The sequence below is a fragment of the Pavona decussata genome, unplaced genomic scaffold, assembly GCF_977016875.1.
Source record: "Pavona decussata unplaced genomic scaffold, jaPavDecu1.1 SCAFFOLD_238, whole genome shotgun sequence".
NCBI classification, from domain to species: domain Eukaryota; kingdom Metazoa; phylum Cnidaria; class Anthozoa; order Scleractinia; family Agariciidae; genus Pavona; species Pavona decussata.
This window is the reverse complement of record NW_028145643.1, coordinates 1,670,045-1,683,854: the sequence shown is the minus strand read 5'-3', so window position 1 is coordinate 1,683,854 and position 13,810 is coordinate 1,670,045. Positions and strand designations below refer to the sequence as shown.

At 39.1% G+C, this 13,810-nt stretch overlaps 1 protein-coding gene across 1 annotated transcript; it reads left to right on the top strand.

Moving 5' to 3' along the window:
• The first annotated feature begins 2,388 nt into the window (after nucleotides 1–2,388).
• LOC146457703 (uncharacterized) lies at nucleotides 2,389–6,896 on the top strand. The gene has a single exon (XM_085091718.1). The coding sequence runs from the start codon at nucleotides 2,751–2,753 to the stop codon at nucleotides 6,627–6,629; it is 3,879 nt and encodes a 1,292-aa protein (XP_084947844.1). The 5' UTR covers nucleotides 2,389–2,750; the 3' UTR covers nucleotides 6,630–6,896.
• Nucleotides 6,897–13,810: the final 6,914 nt, after the last annotated feature.

Below are 13,810 nucleotides of genomic sequence, written 5' to 3'. Positions count from 1 at the left end.
ATGGAAAGATGCTAGAGATCCTGCCCGCTGTAAGTGAGTTGGTTTTTTATTTTTTTATTTATTTAGCTTTGTCCAATATGGACAGGGATACCGCAACAGCTAAGGCCAATTACTGCGGACCCGGGATATACGGAATATACACACAAAGACCAGACCACAACACCGGGAACTACGTCCCCTACTCTTTGCAAACAGTGAGTGGGTTCTTTAACGTCCCACAGAGTTATTTACAAACAAGGTTTGTGAGACGGGGCCTACGGTTTATCGTCCTTATCCGAGTCTAACCATTTGCAGATGTCAGAGCAAAGGCAGCACTTTCTCCTCAGTTATTTAAAGACCCTGAGTGGTGGTCCGGCCGGGGTTTGAACCCGCGACCTCCCGCACGGTAGTCCGGCATTCTACCAACTGAGCTAACCGGTCGGCGGTCAAACTGTTCCATAACTGTTCCGGTGGTAAACTGTTCCATAACACCGCACCACTATACCTGAAACTGTTCTTAAGAAAATTGGTGCGGGGAAGGGCGACAGCAAGTTTATCTTCAGTGTTGCGAAGAGAATAGCCAGTAATGGTGCAACGCTCAACAAATCTAGATCGAAGATAATCACGAGCGAGCCCATATACACCATGCAAGCTTTTTGTATCTGGCGTTGAGATTCAAGCTTTCTCCAACTCAACACTTGAAAACTGAGGTATTCAGGAAGTAGTACTGGTGTCAAAGGCAGCGGAAGTCAGGACTCTAGCAGCACGATTTTGTGGCTTTTCGAGTTTATTGGCAAGAGTGTTAAATCATTGTGTAGACGTGTGACCTAGGGGTTTTGAAATAAGAACGCAACTAATGCGTCTTAAAAGTTAAAAATTTGAATGCCTTCTCTTGCTAACCTGGAGTTTTTGTTTTGTTTGTTGATTGCCATCCTCCGGTAGCTGATTGGACGCTGTTTTACACGAGTTATCTTACCCGGAAATGGAAATCGGTAAAACAAATGACATGCTGAAATCACTAAAAATCGGACCGACGCTAGACCCAAACAACAACGTCAGTGATGGCAGGCATGTTACGAAACAGAGTCAAATATTCCTTTGGTTGTTATAAACATAGGAATGTGTTTAGTGATCTTGTCTGGTAGGGGCGTCAAAGAACCAACACGACTGTTCAAAAGAGAAGGGAAATACCCATCGCTGTAGTCTGATAAGGCTGATAGGAATCAGCCCCTTCATTATAATGTTCACCCTTATTAACTTGACACTGATGGAAACCTGCCATCATACCCTCCCTCCCTACATCTTGTCCTTCTAAACAACAACAACAACAACGCCTGATCGCAGGTTACACTGGTGGTGACATTAAAGAAAGAGGCTGTTCACAGTCCTTGGCGGTTAATTTCAGAAATGCGTTGACTATATTTTCCATTTACTTTTGTTATATTAAATGTATTCGAAAAAATGAGAAATTCATGCTTAATCACAACGAGAGACACTTTTTTGTACCACAGTCTCAGGAGTTTCCTTTTTTGTTTTTTCCCCCAAAAAAATTGAGCAACGAAGCGGCGACAACGAGCAGTGACGCTTTGCGGTTGAAAAGGGGTTGAATTCTGTTTGACGAGAAGGAAGAAAAAAAAACCTCAAGGACTTGGATAACACTTTTTGCACTAAATAAATTTATTTTCTTGTTGCGTTTTTGGTTTGTTTGGGTTTTCAGTTTATGTTAGATAGATCGATTACGTCACTCGGGTCCAACCTGTTTCTTGACTTACCTCTACTAAGAAGTCAACCTTTCTCGTCACATATGTTAGCCTGCGAACACACTCGGATAATTTACGGCTGTCGTTTCTCTCTTCCGAAGCGAAGCAACAGCCGTAAATACGTGTGCCTTTACAGGCTATACATACCTTATTACTGGCAAAAACGAGAATTTTAAAAACTCGCGTAAATTAAAGTCACGTTAATTTTTGGAATCAACATCAATTTCCGCGACCTTAACTTTCCATTATTTTCGCCCCAAATTCTCGTTACACTCCAGAAAGGAAAAAGCCTTGTTTTATCAGGGTGGAGATCCGCCGGTATCATGGGCACTGTGACGTTGGTTAGATTCCGTCGCTTAATCTCTACTTTTAGGACCAATTCCACGAACATTCTTTACATTTCATTTTCCTTCAGTAATTTTCCTTCAATTTGCGTTAATTTCCAATACCTTAGTCAACACGAGCGTTAATTTCCTATAATAAAGTATATCCGCATCACATCATTCAAGCCTTAACCATCCACGGAGACCAAGCGAAAGATAGTGGGGACGGCAGAAAAAAAATCGACGAAGGAAAGTACCAAGGAAAAGTAAGAGTAAATACAACAGATTTTGCGAATTTTTTCAACGCTCTTTTCAACTTCCTCGTCCCCGGGTCTCCTAGGATGAGCATTGAACACGAAGTGATTTTTTTGGGGAGGAGGAGGGTGATACGACGGCCCGTAAAAACGACTGTGAGGGAGAGGACATGGGGCAGTATTATGGGAGAAGAGAATAGGTATTTCGTTATCTTTTCTTTAGAAAAGTATAACGCAGAACTTCATAGGGAATAAAATATTCATTTTTTTTATTTTCTCTGACATCAACTCGCTTTTAAAATTTGAAATGAGCTTTTGGAAGATTTAGAATCTAAACAACAAGTGCTCCACATCTCCAGACTTGGGCGGTCCTTTCACGTGACTTCAACAACGAAAGTTCTCGAACGCCACACCTAGAATTTCTAATCAACAGCATGAATGATCATTCACCCTGCGGACGATCATTCGCGTCGTTAGCAAGGAACCACAATCAAATGGATACTTTTAAAGAGTTTTTGCTGTCAAAGTACTTCAGTTCTTTTGGTTATGTTGTAGCCGCCTTTCACGTCCCTGCGTTAGTAACATTTGCAGCAGTCACAGGCCAACTAAGAACAAGCGAACGAAGAACATTTCGCTGCAATATCTCCGATTGCCGCGATGACTGTCTGAGAGAATATGACGAACAGTTCAACTCTCCCATCCCACTGTATGGATTTGCCCTGTTGTCTTTCGTTCCTCTGCTGGTTGTGTGCATTGCATACTCTTGGTGCTTTGTCAAATCGCGAGTTGATGAGATAGAAGCCGCCATGAAGCCAGACCCTGAAAACCCTCGTCCCAGACCAAGAGTGACTACAAAGAAAGTGTTCCGTTCTTACTTCATTCATCTTCTTTTAAGATTCGTCCTGGGAATTCTGTTTACAATGCTACAGAATTTTGTGTTTTACGCTTCCGACTTTCCAACAGAGTTTCTTTGTGTTGTTTGTGATGCGCCATTCGTAGCAAAGCCTACAAAGCCAACAGGAAATTCCACAAATTTCAATAGAACAAAAGTTGATTCATCCGCTGTGGACTGCAACAATTCTGTTGGATCTGACTACTCTGGCTGGGCGAAAGGAATCTGGATTGTGAACGTCCTCTTTGTTCTTCTTGTATTTGGAGAAATGTGTTACCTCCTTGTGCGAGCACAAAAATCTGAGGAGTTTACTTTTGACTCTGAGTTTTGCCTAAAGCACTTTTTCGGCAAGAACAGAACTCCAGTCACGCTGCGTGACTCCACCATCAAGCTAAAGATGCAATATCGCAAACGAACGGAATACGAGGAACCATTAGTCGCTCCAGGGGACGGTAAAGCTTTAGATGACATTTTTGTCGATCTTGTGATTTACACTGGACGAGAACAACACCACAAGTTTCAATACTCTTCAAAAAGGCACGAAATGTATGATATCTATTTGCAGCCTCGACAGGGATCATTTGCCATTAAAAACCTTAACGAGTTGTTGCTTGCCAACAAAGATACACAAGACCCTCGGAAAATTCTTATTCTTGGCCGCCCAGGAATAGGAAAGTCTGTGCTATGTCGGAAACTCTTGCGTAACTTGAGCAAGGAAGAAATGTCGTGTGACAACAACAAAACCTTTGAACACGTCTTCTTGTTCCCGTTTAGAAGGTTCAATTCTGAGACACTAGCTGAGAAGATATCTCTTAGACAGTTGTTGAATAGTGATTATCCGGGCGGAGCAATGGACATTGCAGCGTTTCAGTACATTCTCGATAATCCTGAAACAGTATTACTCGTGTTTGATGGATTGGATGAATTTAAACACCACAAAACCTGTTTAAAAGATGAACAGGAAGAAGTTAGACATGGATCAAAAGAAGAAATGAAGTTTGCTGCTTTGTATGTTAAATTAGCGAAGGGCGAGCAGCTTCCTGGAGCCACAGTTCTAACGACTTGCAGACCCAATTTTGCACACAGTGTTGCAACGCTAAAATTTGACAGGACAGTGGAGATAATGGGATTTACACCAGAGAAAGTTCAGCAATATGTACAGAAACATTGTGCTCACAACACACAGACAATGAACAAGATATGGGAGCACATCAGCAGCAATCCAGAGTTATTGGCATTATGCTACATTCCAGCAAACTGTCATATCATCTGCTCTCTTTTGGAAAAGTTGATCTCGCTTGACAAACAGGATTCAGGAAGTCAATTACCAAAAACTACAACAATGGTGTACACAGGAGCTCTTAGATTGTTCATTTTTAAGCACCACCCAGAACATAGAGACAGGCAATTGACTATAGATGACCTCAGTGGAAATAAAGGCTTCTCAGACTCAGTAGAAGAAACTTTAACCAAAGTGGGAAAGTTGGCGAAAGAAGGGATAGAGTCACAGCAGCTGGTCTTTGAATCGTCTGAAGTTCAAGGAATGGAAAACTGTGGCTTGTTTCAGCATCTGGAGGACAGTGAAGAATCACCGTACACACACACATCTCATTGCTGTTTCATTCATTTGACCCTCCAAGAGTTCCTTGCTGCCCGGGAAATTGCAAAGATGAATCCCAGTGACCTCTGCAGTTTTATCTCCTTGAACGCTTCAAATCCAAAGTGGCAGGTGGTAATTCAGTTTGTGGCTGGGCTGCTCCAAGGTCAGGAAAATGAAGCTCTTGACACTTTTGTCAAGATTCTCCTTGATGGATTGACAAGAGACTCACTCACTGGAAAAAAACAAGCTCTGCTCATGTTAAAGTGTTTACAAGAAGCAAACAATGACGCCGCTGTAAAGAAAGCAGCTTCTGAACTAGAACAGAACCCTACTTTTAAGAATGAAATTCATTTATGTCATTCTTCTGTCACACCTGTTGATTGTACAGCAATTACATATTTTGCAAAGCATCTTGGTAAACCGACTTTGTTAGACCTTAGTGTTAACAGTATAACAGATCAAGGTGTATCCCACCTGTGTGATGCACTAAAACATGCCAATTGTAAACTCACTCAGTTAGACCTTAGTGTTAACAGTATAACAGATCAAGGTGTATCACACCTGAGTGATGCACTAAAACATGGCAAATGTAAACTCACTCAGTTAAACCTTGCTCGTAACGAAATAACAAATCAAGGTGTATCACACCTGTGTGGTGCACTAAAACATGTCAATTGTAAACTCAACCAGTTACACCTTAACTTCAACAGTATAACAAATGAAGGTGTATCACACCTGTGTGATGCACTTAAAGATGACGAGTGTAAACTCACCCAGTTTCACGTTTGTGGTAACAGTATAACAGATCAAGGTGTATCACAGCTGTGTGATGCACTAAAACATGTCGAATGTAAACTCACTCAGTTATACTTGTATGATTTCACTATAACAGATCAAGGTGTATCACAGCTGTGTGACGCACTAAAACATGTCGAATGTAAACTCACTCAGTTATACCTGTATGATTGCATTATAACACAACAAGGTGTATCACACCTGTGTGATGCGCTCAAAGAGTTCGATTGCAAACTCAATCAGTTATACCTAGGTGGTAACAGTATAACAGAACAAGGTGCATCGCACCTGTGTGATGCACTCAAACATGACTATTGTAAACTCACTCAGTTAGACCTTAATTCTAACAGAATAACAGATCAAGGTGTATCGCACCTGTGTGATGCACTAAAAGATGCCAATTGTAAACTCACTCAGTTAAACCTTAGTTTAAACAGTATAACAGATCAAGGTGCATCACACCTGTGTGATGCACTAAAAGATGCCAATTGTAAACTCACTCAGTTAAACCTTAGTCAAAACAGTATAACAGATCAAGGTGTATCACACCTGTGTGATGCACTAAAACATGTCAAATGTAAACTCACTCAGTTAGACCTTAGTGGTAACATTATAACAAATGAAGGTGTATCACACCTGTGTGATGCACTTAAACATGACTATTGTAAACTCACTCAGTTAAACCTCCGTGAAAACGGTATGACAGATCAAAGTGCATCACACCTGTGTGATGCACTAAAAGATGCCAATTGTAAACTCACTCAGTTAGACCTTGAATTTAACAGAATAACAGATCAAGGTGTATCACACCTGTGTGATGCACTTAAACATGACTATTGTCAACTCACTCAGTTAAAGCTTGGTCGTAACAGTATAACAGATCAAGGTGCATCACACCTATGTGATGCACTAAAACATGTCAATTGTAAACTCACTCAGTTAGAGCTTTATTTTAACAGAATAACAGGTCAAGGCTACAGGGAGCTGTACGAGTTATCAAAAATATTTGATGGAAAGTTTTTGTGACGTTTTTGAGAAACTTTAAACAGTGATTTAGAACAAAAGCAAATTTTTTAAAAAATTGTAACAAATTAAAACTGTGAGATCACCATCAATACTCTTCTTATTCAAACAAAAAACAAATACTGAGCAATGCATTTTACTGTCAAGTTGATGGATTTACTTTTGTACTTTGTGCATTATAAAATAAATGTATTTTAGTTGAGCAATGCACAGTCAATGGCTTTTTAATTTCTACATGGTGTACAACCAGCTTGGTTTAAATTGTTTTTGGTTATTACACGGAATGCCTGCAGGGCAGGTTGTGTCTAGGTTTGGGTCGGGTATCTTTTTTTTTTCTTCGTAGTAGTCACAAATCGACACATTAATTTATGCATGAAAATATGTCCTTCCCTATTAGGGATGTATTATTCTGATTGTCTTGAACAAAATCGGCTCAATCAAAATCCATTTTCGGCATGTATATCACAAGGGAGGGGACCCACTTATCTCTACCTGTGTGACGTCAAAGCAAATAATCATTTGGAAAAGTTGTTTTCGTTCAATGGCGGCCACATGTCTGAATTTAAGACTCTGATCTGCCGTTTTCAGAAAGTAAACAAACCTTTTTCAAGCGGTAAATCGAAATAATACCTTCTAGGTAGTACTCGACAGTTGAAACAGTGGAAATTGGGAGAGTTCACAGCGAAGAAACTATGCTTTCACAAACAGATCGAATAATTAAAAGCGAAGGAAGCCAGGCCAGTTCATCGGGGTCATGACGTTATTACAGAGTTATTCCCGGTATGATTCCTAGTAACACAACGATAAAATATCACGCACTCTCTCTGATTAAAACCATTCAATTATTTCAATTGCGAAGGGAGGATAGTTTTTTTAATATCTGCGAAACATATCATGGGGAATAAATGGGGCTACATTAAGCATTCCGTGAAAATGCCGAATAAAGGCATCTTGTTCCTCAACATGTGGTGCATTGCACCAGTTGGCCAAAATAAGACATTTGTAATGCCAGATATTATGAATGATCCACTTACCCTCAACCTCACTCAACCTCTTTACGCCAAGTGGTTGATCAGGTGTCCCCAGCGATCCTGGGCTTTTTTTACTGCTGCTGATCATAACATTTTATACAGCTGTATTTTTTTAGACCTGATGAATTTTACCGTGTATTATAAATAAAGATTACTTGCTTATTTACTTACTTACCTACTTACTTACTTACTTACTTACTTACTTACTGACTGACTGACTGACTGACTGACTGAACAGACTGACTGACTGACTGACTGACTGACTTACTTACACTTTCCCTGTTTCCTTCAATTCATCAAGCACTGCCCTCCTACACATGCTTTGTGGACATCTCTCTTCCTTTTAACCCCCCCCCCCCCCCGTCCCCCTGCCCCTGTTGACCATGTTAGGGGTATTCTTAGAAGGGCTGATGGCTCCATCCGGTTTGATTACGTAAGATTTTGAACTGGCAGGAAAGAGATTTAAGTTCACCCCGGCAAGACATTGACTTGGATACATTATTTTGTGGAAAAAGTTGGTTGACATTGTTTAAAGCAGGCAGTTGAAGTCATGTTTTCAGGCGGTCCATTTACCCGGGACCTAGATCTAAATGAAACCCGTGGCTATTAACCAACACATTACTATCACCTTCACTTTTGTTCTTGGAAATTTATTACCTTTTTTTTTGTATGCCGTCTTTGAAATAATACAGCCATGCTTCAACACAAATCAGCAATATTGTTATTTCTCCCTTTCTCTTGCAGTATTAGAGATACTATACCAAGTTCCATATGTTTACACTATGACACCATGTTCTTTAATACTTTAAATAAAGATAACCCTATTCTCCATCAGAAATCCCAAAATCATGCTGCAATTATTATTGGGCGACACATATCTATGTAAGTCTACTAAGGAGGAACCTCCCCCCCCTCCCCCTGCGGCACTCTTCCCCACCCAGGCATTCCAAGGTCAATGTTGGTTCATTGCTTGGGGACTACTAAGTGCCCTATTGGCATCCTGTTGGCTTTTTCCCAGGAGCAGAATTTCCGGCTAAGGCCCACAGTCTGGTTTGCTTCATTGTCAGAGCTCTCAGATTACGTAACAGTGAGTTTTTCTTTAAATGAGGTAGGGATGTTAGCCCTGTGCTCAACCCTCAACCCGTCCTGCATGTTTGGACCTGCTAGGATTAACACAATCCCAGCAACATATTAAGCAGAACCAGGGTAACACACAAGCTTTCCCCAGGGTAACAAGGTAACAGCTTATTGTGTGACTCCAGGAAATATCCACAGTCCCCTCCTCCCCCCCCCCCCCCCCCCAATGCATGGAATGTTATTGGAAATTCAAAGGGGAGGAGGGTCTGTAAAGCTAATTTTTCTAAAGGAAAGTGTTAAAGATGTATCATTAAGTAGATATTGCCTGCGTTCAACGAAGTCTTTGACGTTAGACTATCCTTCATTGAAGTCTCGCAAGACTCTCGGAGACCGGCCATTCTTCGTGGCCGCCCCCAAATTATGGAACAAGCTTCCTAGTGAGATCAGGGACCTAAATTCAATTAATAAATTCAAGACGCCAATCAAGACTTATCTTTTTAGACAAGCCTTTTTATAGTATTTATATATTTAAATTTGCATTTACATTTGTATTTTTATATATTTGTAGTATGATCATATTGTAATGCGCAATTGAAAATTTATATTGATTATTGCACAATAGAAATTGATAAAATTATAATAATTATTATTAAGTGGAATTTCCAGGGAGGAGGGGACAAATAATACAAAAACACCTTCTGTGGGGAGAGTATGGATATTTACTGGAACCAGACATTGTAGAATTGTAAGAATTACAGTAGAAACAGGTCAAGCTTAACCCACTAGATTCTGTTAATGAATTAATTATTTGAAATTTTTGAACGGTTCATCATCATCATCATCATCATCATCATCATCATCAATCTTTATTTAAGAACAGGAAATCTTATCATAAAAAAAATTAATGCTCTTCCTAGGAGTCGTGTGAAAAATTGCAAAAGAATAAATAAACTATATTTGCAGGAATACATTATTTACATTAGCTAACAAAACTATTAAACAAGTGTACAGTACAAAACATATATATTATAAAACTTACTTCAATTCATATATAGTGCACTAAAAATAATCTTTCCCACTCAGTGAGGTCTTACACACTTTTAAGCTAGGCAATTGTCTGATTTCCGAGGGAATCTCGTTTCACAGAACAGATCCCCTGTAGTGTAGGCTAGCTGCTACCTTTTGCATATTCAGTTCTTGGTCTGGGGACATAGCAATTTATCTCAGAGTTTCTAAGATTGTGTGCTGTACATTTGAGGTGTTGGTAAATATCTACCTCAAGTACGATGGGGAAAGATTATTATAGATTTTATACATCATCATAGCCAGTTGTTAAGTATGTCTTATGATCTCCAACCTTTCCCAGCCAAGTTCATCCAATAAAACCCTTGAGCGAGTTCGTAACCCGAGGAGGTGAGAATTCTAGCAGCCCTGTTTTACAATTTTTGAAATTTATCTGATAGCCCCTTATTGATATTGCCCCATAGAGTGCTATAGTAATATTATTGAAATAAGGCATAAGAAGAGCAGATTTGTACATGTTCCGTCTAGTATCAAGTGCTTACACGCTTTAAAATTGCAATTAGAGTCCAGCAGATATTTTCTTTGAGGTAGAATTTATGTGTGGGCCCTAGTTGAGAGTTTCGTCAATGTGAACTCCAAGATATTTATGTTTGTTTACTCTAGTGGTATATTATGGACTTTGACTGTAAAATCATCATGTATTTGGGATAACTTGGATTTATTCCCTATGAGCATGTACTTAGTTTTCTTGACATTTAGAGTTAATTTGTTTGTAGTCAGCCATAATTGGATTAAATTCATATCATGATTCACTTTGTGTTCAAGGACATATGGGTCTTCGGCAGATGAGGTAAGACTTCGTATCATCTGCATACTTCTGGGCTTTGAAAACAAATTACAGGGGAGAAGGTCATTAAAGATAGAGCCCTGTGGAATACCACATAGCACATTACAGAAATCAGATTGAGCTCCATCAATGATGGTTTGCGGCTTTGGTCAGATAAGTAGGACTAAAACCATTTAAGAGTAAGACAATCGGCCCCATAGAGATTAAGCTTTTCTAATAGAATAGCATGGTCCATGGTGTCAAAGGCTTTTTTCGAATCAAGAAAATATCACACCATTGAGGTGTTTGTTATTGATATTCCAGAGCCATTCGTTTGTCACCTCTAGTAAAGCTGTTTCAGTGGATTAAACATGGGTTTGAAACCAGACTGCAATTCGGTCAATAAATAGTTGTTATTTAAATACACCTAAAGTTGGTTGAAAACGTTACTCTTTCAATTAGTTTACTCACTACGGGCAGAACTGAAATGGCCGGTCTATACTTGTTAGGATCAGTGAGTCTTTACATCCTCCTTAAATATTGGAGTAACTTAAGCTATTTTCCAAGCATTTGGAAATATTCCAGTAGTAATGGAGAGTTTTATCAAATTATCTATGTTAAACTACAAATAACTATGGGTGCTGCTTCCTTTAGAAGACACGCTGAAATATTATCTAGGCCACTGGATTTGTTGCCTGGTATTTTCTGAATTAAATCAAAAGATCTCTTGACTTGACATTTCTGCTAAGCTAAAAATTTGTTCCGTTGGGGTAATATTATCAGTATATTTACTGGATATGTCTTGAATTTCGGAGGCTAAAGAAGGCCCTATTTGCAAAAAATGAGTGTTAAGTATATTTATTTACTAATTTCGATGGGGTCAGTACTTATAGTATCCTCTGTTTCCAGCTGAGTAATCTTAGTAGATTTGGATTCGTTACCAATTAGTCTATTAATTCCTCTCCAGGTATTCTTTATGTTTTGGCAGTTTTCTTTTAAAAAAATACATATTTGTAATAGTTCAATTTAGCATTTTTATTTTTGTAATTAACTTTCTTTTCATGCGTTTATAGGAAGTCCAATTGACATCTGTTGGAAACCTTGAGGCTATTTTTTAAAGTTTGTCTCTATGGAACATTAGCTTTTTTATCTCTTGAGTAATCCAAGGAGAAGATATACCTGACTCACTCTCCTCTTCTTTAGTTAATTATTAGCAATGCCTAAGAACTTATGTTGCCATATATCCCAGGCAATATCAGGGCTATCCTCCAATTCAATCAGATGCCAAGGAACCATTAATAAATCACTTTGAAAATTATCAGGAAAAAAGTTCTTAAAGCATCTAGTTATTACTGTATTTGGATTAGCTTTAGGGGTAGCAATCAGAGACTCCAGAAACCGGGATATACAAGAGGTTATTAATTAAAAATGAATCAATGACAGAGGATGTGCTGGGTTATGCATGTTGATTGGTTAATTAATTGGCTATATTGGTAAGTTTCACAGATATCTAATAATTTTTGTGTGCTGGAGTCTGGTGATGTTGCATCAACATTGCAGTTAATGTCACCAATAACATCTACTTCTATTTGATATGAGTCCAACGTTTGCAAATATAAAGCTACAAAAGTATCCATCATGTCTATGGTGGATCCAGGAGGTCGATACCAGGTGCACAATAAATAGTTCTACCCTGGGTTTTGACACCTGGATACTAATAAGTTCCATGTGAGCCTCAGGAAGGTCATTGAGACGCTTAAAATTTATAGAGTCCTGAACATCGAGAGCCATGCCCCCACCAGATCTATTTCTATCTTTCCTTTCAAGGGTATATCCAGGGATGCTGGTCTCACCATTTTGAATAGAGCTGTCTAAATGTGTCTCGTTAATAGCTAGTAATATCAACCATCCGGGACAGCATATAGATCCTAAGCTGGTCAATATTGTTGGATCTATTACCACCCGATTGTTATAGTGGCCTCAATTAGTATTCCCCTAGGCCTGTTTTTGCGTGGGAATTTAGGTTAATAATTTGCATTTTGCAAGTGACACTTTGCTGAAATGACATTTTCTGTTCATTATACGTTGAACTTTCAACGAGACGCGCTTCGAGTAGTTATCTGCAGTTACTGCAGTCTGCTAGCAATTTCTACCGGAAGTTTCGTCTAAACGCGCCACAACAATGTAAGTGTGCTGTGTTTTCGATCGGTTTTATCGGTTTGTTTACCAATATAGTTGGTACATTTTGTAAGTTGACTTTGTTGTATGTTTCAGTTTAAACCTTCTTTGCCTCATCAGTAACACTGTTAAGCTACAATGTTCAGCCCTCCTGGGCAGCCGACAAAGTGAAAAGAGTTTAGAATAAATTGCGTGAATTAGAAGTGTTTGCCTCCGGTGGTTACAGATATGTTTAAAAAGACTGGCCAAGTTTATAGAAGCTATTCTAAATCCTCTGGTTAATGGAATTCCCAAATTTGGCTGCACATGTAGTATATACCTGTATACTATTTGAAATGCTATTCGGTAAGTTTTTTTGAGTTTTGGGATGAACTTGGCGTTTATAATCCAGCTGGTTGTGGGGATTAGAAAAATCAGAAAAATTATTTATGCTCACAGAAAGGCCTTGTATTTATAAGGAGGCAAGAAGAGCTTTGGTCTTGCAAAAATTTTGATCGTTGTATCCTTCAATTTTCAAATAATCGATTCATTACTAGAATCGAGCGAGGTACCCTTGACCTGGTTCTACTGAAAACTTAAGCTTAGTTTAATGTTAAGCTTAAATTTCGTACCCACATAGTGACTAATAGTACTTATCAAAACGTCTGCATCTACATCATATCCACACTTCTACTGTACTTGGCGGCAAAGGTTACTGATTTTTCCAACAACCACATGCCCAGGTATTTCAAGCCCAACAACAGTACAACGACTTACCATCTCTTCCAGTTTATACATCAAAAATTTCTTTGTCCCGTTAATGATAGCATCCAATACAAAGACGCAATAACAAGATGTGGTTTTTGTTTTGATTTCCTTGTAACCATATTTTTGAAGTTTCGTCCACTACACTGCTTGGTAGCCACGCCTTTTGAGTCCAGATTTCTTCTGGTCCTTGCATCATCCAATCAGCGGTTTTTCCGCCCTGCCGTCCTTGCCTACACATAGCGACACACACATAGCCTGATTCTCAGACGGTCCAGGTTTGCCAATTCTTGCAATGTTTTCAC